The sequence below is a fragment of the Pteropus medius genome, unplaced genomic scaffold (genome assembly GCF_902729225.1).
Source record: "Pteropus medius unplaced genomic scaffold, Ma_sr-lr_union100, whole genome shotgun sequence".
Lineage (NCBI taxonomy): Eukaryota > Metazoa > Chordata > Mammalia > Chiroptera > Pteropodidae > Pteropus > Pteropus medius.
In genome coordinates, this window is record NW_024340701.1 from 18,556,083 (window position 1) to 18,568,522 (window position 12,440).

Genomic DNA, 12,440 nt, shown 5'->3' on the forward strand with positions numbered 1-12,440 from the left:
TCTTGTGTGCATCTTTTTGATATGTTTACCTAACAAACGTGTATGCATGCACACACACTGCACAATCTGGTGTCTACGGGTTCCATTAAAAGTACTTCACAGCAATGAATGGTGGTTATTGGCTCTTTAAAAAATGGAATTTTCTCTGTTAATTCATTTATAAGAAGTGGCTTAATTATACACTTACTGTTGCACGGATTATTTTTAAAGTTTTTTTTTAAAAAACACTTCCATTTTCTAAAAAATTAAAATAGTATGAACACTCTATAATGAAATTCACCTTTGATCTTCATTCCCTTTCCTAACAAGCAACCCTTTTTAATTCTTTTGTCATCAGTCCTTCCAGAAACATCTGCCTATATTCAACAAATGTATGTTCATGTCCCTTTTTTATGCAAATAGAATTATATTGTACCTGCACCTTGTTTCTGAAAAACAGCTAATGTTTTATCCTTTACAGGCTTATGACAATTTAAGCCTGAGCGATCACTTACTAAGAGCAGTACTAAATCTCTTGAGAAGGGAAGTTTCAGAGCATGGGCGTCATTTACAGCAGTATTTCAACCTGTTTGTAATGTATGCCAATTTAGGTAAGAATTTAAGTTTTCATGATTCTGTTTTAATGTGTCATATTAAGAGGTGAAGTCATTTTAGTCAAGTGATAAGTTATAATGTGGTCTAAAATGGAAACAATATTCCATAAAACCTATTACGCATTTTATCTGAAACTTTTTTCATTGCACTTTTCACCTTATATTTTATAGTTATATTCCTGTGTCTTATCTCTGCAATGGACACAGGTCAGAATCTCTGTCTTAACCATATTTTCATTTCCTGAAGTGGTGCCAGATCTGTCTTGTTTTTGAAAATACTGATTCCTAGGCCCCATCCCACACCAACTGAATCAATTCTCAAAGGTAATTCAAGAAATCCACTTTTTCAAGAGACCTCTAGATGGTTGTGATACTCACCAAGTTTGGATAAAGGACTTAGTACATAAGTTTTTGTTGAAGTAAACTAAATTAAAGGTGTACTACAAATATTCACTTAAATTACCCTGTTATTCATGTTATTACCCTATATAACACCACTTTTTCAAAGGAACCTGCTCTGACATCACTTGATGATTTCAATGATTCCATAATACTTACCTTAAAAGTGTGCTATACTGTCTTATCCTTACTCTTTTTTTTTTAGTATATGTGCTGCCAAAATGAGCACCTAACTCTTATTTTTTATAGTGTTCAAGTTTTTTTTCCCCAAATATATTGCAAAGATCAGAGCTTTGCACAGTAGCACTAGGTAAATATTTCTTAAATGAATAGATCAGTAAGAGTATCATTAAAAATCCTTCCATTATCATTTTGGTGTTTGTTAATTGGCTAGGAGTTGGTGAATTTTCTATGATTAAAATTATAAAGCATGTATCAGTCAATGAAGTGTTCGTACACTGAGCCTAAAATGACTGATTTATTGAGACATTTCAGTTAGTGTCTTAGTGATAATGTATATTTGGGCCAGATTTGGAACTAATTGGAAGACTTAGTTTTGAATAACTTCCTTAAAGTTAAAAAATAGTTTAAACCTCTTATATCCAAAATTATGTTCTATACCCCAAACATCCCTGCCATTCTAGGTTTTTAGTGTGTAAATTTTCTAATCACCAATTGATCTTGTCACCCTTTTAACATTCTCTTTTCATGCTGGAGATATTTGGTTATTCGTAGCTGAGAAGGAAGAGAATATAAACAAGCATAAGTAGAATCTATTTTAGGCATTCACAAAAATCCAATATTGTTTAACTCCCTTTTTCGATACTGCCTATTCACAAAGCATACATCATTGGTTTATAATGTAATCTAATTAAAAATTTTTTCCTACTAAAAACAAATACCAGTCTATAAACTTTAATATGAAATTATAAGACCAGATATGCTTTGGGGTTCCGAATTGTTTGGATTTAAGAAAGATAAGGCAGTGCATATAACCTGCATCATGTAACATTACTATAGCAAGGGCCAAGGTATCACCTTAATCATACACAATATTTCTACAGTAAAACATGAATATTCACAGTGGGAGGGGATAAATGAAGGCTGTAAATAGCCTTTTTGTCAGTTCAGGCCAGATTTTCCCACCAAACACACATTTTGACACCAACTTTATGAAAGAACGTTATATTTATAAAAGTTCTTTGAATATCAGGATTTCAGATAAAGGATTGTGTACCTGTATTTATTATACTTATTGGAATGTAGCGATAAATAAGAGTCTATTGTCTAATGAGATATAGAAACAATTATAATTTTCATAAAGTATATTAATGGCTATAATAGAGAAAATACAAGTTACCATGGAAGTACATCATAGGGGTACCCGACCAGATTTTGGTAATACGGGGTCTTTGATGTACGATTGGGATGATAGGAGTGGTGAGCAGGATTCTCTGATCATTATTGTGGCAAGTCTTATGAGGAATTCTGGGTTTTATCCTTAGGGCATTGGAGAGCCATTGCAGAGTTTTGAATAGACATACTTCCTAGAAAGATCACTCTGGCTATATATAGTGCAGAATAGGTTACAAGGGAGTAAGACTAAAAATTGTTAGCAGCAGTCCCAAACATTTTTGGCACCAAGGACCAGTACTCCTATGAGAATCTAAATGCCTGATGATCTGAGGTGAAGCTGAGGCAGTGATGCTAGTGCTGGGGAGCAGCTGCAAATACAGATGAAGTTTTTCTGGCTCCCCGGCCACTCACCTCCTGCTGTGCAGCTCGGTTCTTTAAGAGGCCATGGACTGGTACCCGTCCACAGCCCAGGGGTTGGAGACCCCTGATTTATGGGCAGGAGATTGTTGTGGCCTGTGCTCGGGAACTGGCAATGAAGGGGGTACTAGTGGACAGTTTCTGGTGTTTTTTATTAGAGGTAGAATCTGTAGGATTTGGTGATTAGATATTCAGGAGCATTGACTTTTTTAAGAGACAGAGAGAGGAAGGACTCACAAATGAGATCAAGAAGAGGTAGAAAAGAAATAAGAGGAATCAAAGACTGAGAAAGTAGTTACAGTTTGAGGCCTATTCCTTAGCTTTATACCAGGAGAGGGGGCAGAAAGCAAATTAGTATAGGTTGAGGAGCAGGAAAATGAGAAAGCAGAAATACTTAGGCATCTTTTTCAAAAGCGTGGTCGTGGAAGAAAGAAGAGACAGGCAATTTATAAAAGAATTATTATTTTTTATCTCTAGGTAATAGAAAGTGTTCATCTTTATGCTCAGTATGATTGTAATGTCATGGTCACTTTGAACCATTTTAATTCTTAGATCCAATAGTACTGATTCAGTAGATTTTCTCTTCTGGTTAAATAATTCTCTAAATACTAAGTAAAAGTTATCTTCTGATCATAAAAATTATAGGAAAATATTTTAGATAGCTATTACGAACCCTGTAATATCTTAATTCTTCTGGTCACATAATAATTATCCTTCTCTTCCCACTTCTCCCTTCATTGTAGGTGTGGCAGAGAAGACACAGCTTCTGAAATTGAGTGTACCTGCCACCTTTATGCTTGTGTCTTTAGATGAGGGCCCAGGTCCTCCAATCAAATATCAGTATGCTGAATTAGGCAAATTATACTCAGTAGTGTCACAGCTGATCCGCTGTTGCAATGTCTCATCAAGAATGCAGTCTTCGATCAATGGTAAAGCTGAATGTTCCATTCTTTACATTGGTTTTAAAACACTGCTGGCCATATATAGTACCTAATTGAAAGTAATTTTCAAGATGTTTAATTATAAAACAAGTCTGAAGGTTTATGCTTTGGAATATTTTATATTGAGTCCTGCATTTTTCACATGTCTAAATGGGATCATTTTCTGTCTGCTTGCTGCTGAGATTGATAACTTGTTTATAAAGTAGTTTAAGAATTGACTTTTTATATCAGAAAATGCTAGTGTTCACGTTTAAATTTTGCATTTTATCATCTGGTCATTGGTATATCTGATCATTGTAATGCCTAATATTATTTTCCTTGTCATACTTAGGAAACTCAATTTAAAGTGTTACTTTTCAAAATAAAATAAAATGTTATTTTTCTAAAATAAAATCATAAACTATTATATGGTGGAAGCTATGTATTATGGAGAAGCCTTTTACTTTTTATTGATGACAAATCTGTATTCTAGGTAATCCTCCCCTTCCCAATCCTTTTGGTGATCCTAATTTATCACAGCCTATAATGCCAATTCAGCAGAATGTGGCAGACATTTTATTTGTAAGAACAAGTTATGTGAAGAAAATCATTGAGGACTGCAGTAACTCAGAGGAAACCGTCAAATTGCTTCGTTTTTGCTGCTGGGAGAATCCTCAGTTCTCATCTACTGTCCTCAGTGAACTTCTCTGGCAGGTTAAAAGACAATAAACATTCATATGTCCCTATAATTTGTTTTGTTATTCCTTTAAATAAGTTATTCACCATTTCTTACCTGTTTTTAGGTTGCATATTCCTACACTTATGAACTCCGACCCTATCTGGATCTGCTTTTGCAAATCTTATTGATTGAGGACTCCTGGCAGACTCACAGGTAGAAACTCTTTTTTGTTAACTTGCCCAACTTTTAGACTAACTAAAATGGCTAGTCAGCACATATTTTTTACCTCTTGGAATTCTAACAAATGTTTTATTTAAACAAAAACTTAAGAGTAAATAAAAAGTTCTCCTTCTCACAATTTTATTTCATTTTTTGTTTTCTCTCATTGCCCAAGTTGCATACTTAATATACTTTTTCTTGAAATTTTTTTATTATTAGTATTATCATTAAGAAAAACTTGCATAGGCTTTTTGTAAATATTTTAGGATTAGATTATATAAGTTTTAGAATTAGTCACAAGAGATAACATTTTATTATCTAAAAATGGTCTATAGATTAGGGTAGTTACATTCTATAAAAGTCACCTTGGACACTGAATGAGCGATTAGCAAAGCATTGCTCCTAGGGATAATATAGCATTATGTTTCTGCAAGCTTCTGGTTACATTTTTGTCAACCAGTCAATATATAACCTTTTTTAAATGTGTTCACTTTTAAAGACACCTTATTTAATATATATTGCTGACTCATTCAACAATGAACTCAAAATAACTCATGTCTGAACAAAGTTTATCTAACACGTGTTTTCCCTGCAAAACCTTCTTGGGCTTAGGAACACTAGACATCACTCAGCACTATACATTTGAAAAAGATGCCATTTTAAACAGTGATCAACAAAAAGCACAAAAATGTGGAAAAGGTGTCACTAAATAGACAGCAAAAAAGACACCTGCCATTCTGCTCATGACCTCAAAAGCACAAGTGTCGATTCTTTTGCTGTTAAAAATAAAGTTCAGCAAGTAGGCAAAATCATCAATATGGAATCTGTGAATAATGAGCATCAACTATAATGAGTTTTTCAGAACATGAAAAGTTCAGAGGGTTTTTGTTGTTTTAAGAGCACTTATCCAGCTTCACTGTCCCTCAAGCTTCCTCCAGAATTCTTCTGTTTGGTTTTTTACCAGAAAGGCTTAATATATCTTTAATCCCAAGAGAGTTATACAGATGATGATGAACTATGGAATTAGTTGACACCTCTGCCAGATTTTATAAATTCTCTACCCACATGGAGGATAGTATAATAGTTTGTTTTGAGCAACAATTCATAATCTATATAGCAGACTGCCTCCTATATGTCAATATAATAATTAAAACATAAACAAGTTCTATAACAACAAAATGCTTAAAGAGAAATTACAATCTTGAGTTTTAGTGGGGATCGCAAATGCCAGAATTCATGAATTCATATTTTCAAAGTATCTCCAAAATTATCATGGATTTCAAACCGTCAAGTTAATGTAAAAATGGCATTTAACTGGAATCCATTTTTGTGATACACAAAATTTAATAGTTCCAAAACCATAGCCATTTATTTTGAGCACTATCCAGCACCCTTTTCAATATGATTAAAGGATTTGAAACTTTTCTTAAGAGTTGGTTTTACAGGTTTTTAGGTAAAACTTTTTAACAATAATTATATTGTATATATACATGGAAAAGGTTTTCTGTGTCTTTGAGAACTTGCTAGCTTAAATAAATAATGACTATTCATTGGGAAAAAATGAGTTGGTTTTAAGGGAATCTAACCTCTACCGTTTTCTTTTAAAAATATTTTAAGCATTTATAGTTTTAAAACCAGTTAGTCACATCTTAGCTCTTTTGTTCACTAGAGCAAATCATAATGGTAAAGGCACAAGTGCTAGATTAAACCTGGAAAATTGACTTAGTATGACGAGATTAGTAAGATATGATTATTATGGATCACTGGCCCAAGTTTGAAAATAATTTTCTCATAGCTTTTTATTCATAAGCAGTGTTCAAATATTTATGGAACATCTACCATGTGCCCGGCACTGCTAGGCATTGGGAAACAAGGCAGGCAAAGATACATTGATAAAAATGGCATTTGAAAGCAGTTAATACTAATGGGAAGAAAACACGGTGTGGCAGCAATAATAGCTTAGCACTTCATTTATCATTTGACAAAACTGAAGATAAAAACAAAAGAAAAACAGAGATAAACAGTGCAGTGGTTTCGATTAAACAGCAAGAATCCTGTACATGGTTGATTATTGGGTCTGAAGTGATTAAACTTTGCAAAATTACTAAAGTTGTGGTTTCTAAACAAAACATTTTATGACTGTACATAATCTCCCCTCCTCCCCAAAAATTGCATTTTGATTTGGAACATTCTATTAAAATATATGGCGTACATAAGGTTTTTTAAATTATAGACTGTACAGATAATCATTTATTGAGGTAAAATTCACTTAACATAAAATTCATTTTAACCATTTTAATGTATACAATTTAATGGCTTTTTGTACATCACAATGTTGTGCTACCATCGCTACTGTCCATCTCCAGAACATTTTCATCATCCCAAACTGAAACTCTATAACCGTTAAACAATGACTTTCCATTCTTCTCTCCTCCCAGCCCCTATTAACCACTGTTTTTTCTGTGATTTTGCCTAAGTACCTCATATAAGTGTAATCATACACTTATTTATCCATTTGTGTCTGGTTTATTTCACTTGTCTTCAAGGCTTAATCCATGTTGTAGCATGTGTCAGAATTTTATTCCTTTTTAAGGCTGAATAATACTCCCCTGTATGCATATATACCACATTTTGTTTATTGGTAGGTGATATTTTTAACACAAAAGAAACAAGGCACATTTTTGCCCCTCAATCATTTTTTAAATGCATATTGTAGAGAACAAAAAATTGTTGGCTATATATTGTTCTGTTGTAGTTCAACAAGAACTGAAATGAAATCATTCGTATTTGGCAAATCAGCCAAGTTGTAGTACTGTTAGTGAAAATTGCTTGGCCTGCCACATATTCTCATTAGAACTCAAGTTAATTTTATACTTCCTAATTATGTCACTGTTTCATAGTCACTGGATTCTATCTTCAGAAATGCAGTTTTATAAAAGGAACTGATGTGAAGCAAATTCTTAAGTACAGCAGTCATAAACTTAGTTGTTAACTTTCATTTTAAAAGTTCGTATTAATCTTAGTGCCCTGAATTCACTTCTGATCAAGTATTTGAATGAACATACAGAGCAAAAATCATTTTGGATTGGTAATAAGTTGGTAAGAGCACAAGATTGCTAGGTGGCTGTATGACCTTGGGCAAAGTCATATATCTTCTCCGTGCCCATTTTCTCATCTGTTCAAGGGTTTAATAACTATCTACTGTCTAGCATATCTGGTTTTCTTTCAGAATTCATAATGCACTTAAAGGAATCCCAGATGACCGAGACGGGCTGTTTGACACAATCCAGCGCTCTAAGAATCACTATCAAAAAAGAGCATACCAATGTATAAAATGTATGGTAGCTCTCTTTAGCAATTGTCCTGTTGCTTACCAGATTCTGCAGGTGAGGGGTTTTTCTTATAATTTTGTAGAAATCGGAATCAAAATTAAGGATTCTGTTTTTAAAGAATAGAATTGTGAAAATTTGGAGTTGTCATTTTAAGTTAACTTTTAAAAGTATTCTTAAACCTTTTACATCTATAGTTTTATTTTCTTTTGAAGGGCAACGGAGATCTTAAAAGAAAGTGGACCTGGGCAGTGGAATGGCTTGGAGATGAACTTGAAAGACGACCATACACTGGCAATCCTCAATACACTTACAATAATTGGTCTCCTCCAGTGCAAAGCAATGAAACGTCAAATGGTTATTTCTTGGAGAGATCACATAGTGCTAGGATGACACTTGCAAAAGCTTGTGAACTCTGTCCAGAGGAGGTAAAAAAAGCCACCAGTGTGCAGCAAATAGAAATGGAAGAAACCAAAGTAATTCTTTTCTTTATAGGCCAGTGTTTATATATTGATAATGTTGCATTAATTTGTTTATCTGCAGTAAAAGAAAAGTTGTTAGTGGGTTGGTTTTGTAGATTTAAAAAAAAAAATTATTTCAAATAGAGAAAAACTTGAATTTGCCTACATAATTCTTTTATCTTTAAATATTTAAAATTAGGAGCCAGATGACCAAGATGCCCCAGATGAGCATGAGTCACCTCCACCTGAAGATGCCCCATTATACCCCCATTCACCTGGATCTCAGTATCAACAGGTAAATAGGGGTCAGTTTGTGTTTTTATTCCCTAGAACCAATTTTTATATTTTATTTATTTATTTTATATTTTATTTAAAGGATGGCTAAATTTTATGTTGTGACTTTAAGGCAATAGAGGGATTAGTTTGATTAGCTTTGGGGGTGTGATCCAAAGAGGAATGGTTGCAGTGGGGTCATGATGCGGCATGTTTGAACTTGCCCCCGTGGTGTTTTCGTGGTCAAATAAGTGCCCCTCTTATACTAGTACTGAAAGTCAGTAAAACCGTGATAATTCATGTCAACATAAAATAATAATACATAGTACAAGGATTATGGTCACATTTCCTATTCGGCTAAGTCTGCAAATGGATTCTGAAGACATTAAGATAGGGCAAGGAAGGAAGAATTTCTTGGTTACTTAGCCTAACCAAGTGACAATAGAAATTGTTGGGGGAAAAAAGATAAGGATTTCACAAGAGTTCTATAAAATTTCCTATAAAATCAATAACTAAATAAAATTACGAAGAGACTTTCTAAATGAGAGCTTCTCTTTCTAAAACCCGGATGTGAATAGTTTAGATCTTTTGAGTCAATTCTAGACCCCACCCCAGAGCTTCTAATTCAGTAGGTCTGGGGTGGGATCAGGAAAATATCCATTTTTAACAAGTTCCCAAGTGATGCTGCCACTAGCCTGGGAGCCATACTTTCAAAACAGTTATTTAAGGCATTTTTTCTGATATTTCAGGGTAGAAGTGGAAGCAAGTTGGTTAGAAAATGCATATTCACTATGTTTATTTTCATAATACAAATTACAGAAAATAAACCCTAAAATCTTGGTTTGGCTGGTGGGGATGTATAGAAAAGTAAGGGTTCAGTGGTTTAAAAGAGTAAGGAATCAAATCTATAAGGAGAAAAGTTACTTTTTCTCAGCATGTATATTAATCATGACTTGTTAATCCATTAACTTCTTCTACATTGTTTTGTTTTCAATAACATTCTGTGTTATGGGTGATTGCTCATGCAGATCTCATGATCAATCAATCAGGTTTAGCATATGGAAGTTTCAACATGCTTGGAAGACTCAGAATAGATGTAGTCTATCTAGCTCACAAATCATTTTCTGTGGATATTTTTAACCACGAGCAATAAGTGGTTATGATTCCTTATTTGTCAGACTTGGGTCTAAATAATTTTTAGCACTAAAAATCACCTTGGCCCAAGATTTATGCAGACCTGCACTGCTCTTATTTGAGATTTTAGGGTTTGCATTTGGGCTAGCTTTTCTTTCAAACCAATTATCTTTTTTCACTATTAGGCCAAGCATTTTTCTTATTTGTAAATCCCAGAAATAAAAGAAGTGTTTACGTTTTCACAAACTTTGGTCCATGATTTAAGATTAACATGAAAAGTTTTAACGTGCATATCTCTTCTCCCCTCCCAGAATAACCATGTGCACGGACAGCCATATACAGGCCCAGCAGCACATCACATGAACAACCCTCAGAGAACCGGCCAACGAGCACAAGAAAATTATGAAGGCGGCGAAGAAGTATCCCCACCTCAGACGAAGGATCAGTGAAATGCACATAATTGACTGGTTCCATCAAGACTGTGCACCCAGGCCTTACAGTCCAACTTTTTTCTGTCTGGCTAATATTTAAAACTAGAAAAACTATTCCTAATCAACATGGAGTGGAGAGTTTATTCACTGTCTTATCTGCAGAAATTTGCTGTCAATATATAACCCGCCTGCAGTGGAAAGTGTATAGTGTTTTGTAATAAATGGCCTGATGCTAATGTGTAAATGGCAAAGGTGTATATAGTATATTAATGTTTGACTGTTAATTCTTAAGCAAGAAACTTTTTTCTTGATGAGACTCACAGATCTTCAAAAACTACAAAAGTTAATTTTCTTGTTATACCCATTGCACTCTGCAGCCAGTGTTGCCTGCCTCATGGCAGTTGGATCAACTCCTTTACAAAAACAAAAAATAAACCAACAGCAACAAAACAGCCCATCCATGTCAACCACACCAATAGTTTTATGTTAATTCTTTGCCACTGGAGTCAGTTTTATGATGAGCAATGTAAGGCTGGTAACCTTTAAATTATTTGGTTGATGTGGAAAATTGGTGATGTAACATTGTTTCTAGATCTTTTTCATTGCCTTTTTATTCTGATATTAGGTTAATCATTTTGAAGCTATAGTTATGCTGTAACATTTAGCATGGCTTCACACCAGGTTAGTGTAGCCAATGAGGAAAAAATTACCATAATGACAGCAGTTGTCCTAGTGTGACAGCTGTGTTGCTCAGAGCTTTTCCTTCTTACACCTAGAATATAAAATAGAAAACAAGGGGAGAAATGAGACAACAGGCAGTTTTCAGTTAGTTACACGTATGTTGCTTACATCTAATATTTGACAATTCAGTCTTGGGTGGGATAAAGAAACTTAAGTATCAGTAATGGAAATTTTAAAAGATTTAAAACAAGCAAAATTTTCTATGCCAGGATGCTTGGAGCATAATAGAAGACTGTATTTGGTGTGCTTGTTTTGTTTCTTTGGTAGAGCTTATTAGGTGAATCTTCTAAAACTTCTTCTACTGCGTCCCAGGGAAGTGGAAGTCCTCAGAATCCCACAGGACATGGTGCACCACTGCACCAAGATGTATGGCTGAGTTTCTGCTCAGTCACAATTTTACTTGAAAGTAAGAATTGTCCAAGTTCCGTTTCCATTATTCCAAAAGTTTTAACGTTCAAAGCAGTCTTAATTAAAGAAACTACTGGTTAGTTAATAGAATTGAGGTAACAATTTCAGAATAAAGATAAAGAACTCATCAGTCAATACTGTATTTAAAAGAGAATTGGTAACTTGAATGTGTGTGATTTTTTTTTTTTGGAACCTGTCTAAAACCAAATACCCTTACAAGCAATGCAGTCTACCACCCTATTCTATTTAAATATTTTGCCATTTTATTTTAATAGAAATTATTTTGCTGGATTCACAAATAGAATTTGATTTAAGAAGAACTTTTTGTCCTGTGGTGTGTTTGGGGTTTTTTTGGTTACTTTTTTGTCTTTTTTTTTTTTTTCCTGAAGGACTGCATATTACAATTTAATTCTGTGCATAGCATGCCTAGGCATGACGTTGAATTCAAGAGTTCAGTCACATTGAGTTTTCGTGCACAGGGAGATTTGACCTTTGGCCCTTTACAGAAGATTCAGAGAAAACAGGATGTTGACACTGTAAAAGTTTCCTAACATAATCTTGTACTTTTTGTATGTTTTTTATATACATGTATATTTAATGAGCACAAGCTTGGTTGTATTTTTTACAATTCAGTTAGTAGGAAAATGTTTTGTCAAAAAGGCTGTAGTTGGAACCAAACAAAGCAGAAACAAACTTGAGAATTGCATTATTTTGTGATTAAAGGGGGCAGATATTTAAGATAAGATAAAGCTTTGGGAATCTTATTTGCAGTACTCTATAGTAAATCTGCCCTTCTAGATTTTCTGTAATATTAGGAAATTTTGACACCAGATAGATCCTGTTTTTTTTTTACCTTAAGTATTATATCTGAATTTGTTAAGTTTGGAAGTCGTACACACTGTTTGCAATTCTAATTGGTGATTTTAATTTAAAAGTTCCTCAATTCCAAGCTTCCTTAATAATGAGCAAAATATGTTAACTTCATTTGGACAAGTTGCTATCATTAAATACACCATCTCACTCTCTTAGGTGATTTTTGCATTTCCTGCTCTTTAACAAAAGTGGTATAATGTACTTAAT

The 12,440-nt window shown here is 33.9% G+C and overlaps 1 protein-coding gene across 6 annotated transcripts in view; it reads left to right on the forward strand.

The window, feature by feature from the left end:
* Nucleotides 1–11,680, forward strand: part of USP9X (ubiquitin specific peptidase 9 X-linked) — a 117,902-nt gene extending 106,222 nt beyond the window's left edge. For 4 of the 6 annotated variants that reach the window (XM_039888607.1, XM_039888615.1, XM_039888596.1 and 1 more), the window contains 8 exons: nt 461–590; nt 3,509–3,694; nt 4,179–4,399; nt 4,489–4,577; nt 7,813–7,969; nt 8,128–8,388; nt 8,573–8,668; nt 10,092–11,680. In XM_039888607.1, the coding sequence (XP_039744541.1) occupies nt 461–590; nt 3,509–3,694; nt 4,179–4,399; nt 4,489–4,577; nt 7,813–7,969; nt 8,128–8,388; nt 8,573–8,668; nt 10,092–10,229 (1,278 nt within the window). In that variant the 3' untranslated portion in view covers nt 10,230–11,680. The remainder of the gene's footprint in view (nt 1–460; nt 591–3,508; nt 3,695–4,178; nt 4,400–4,488; nt 4,578–7,812; nt 7,970–8,127; nt 8,389–8,572; nt 8,669–10,091) is intronic. The other 2 variants (XM_039888633.1, XM_039888642.1) reach the window with 1 other exon arrangement.
* Nucleotides 11,681–12,440: the final 760 nt, after the last annotated feature.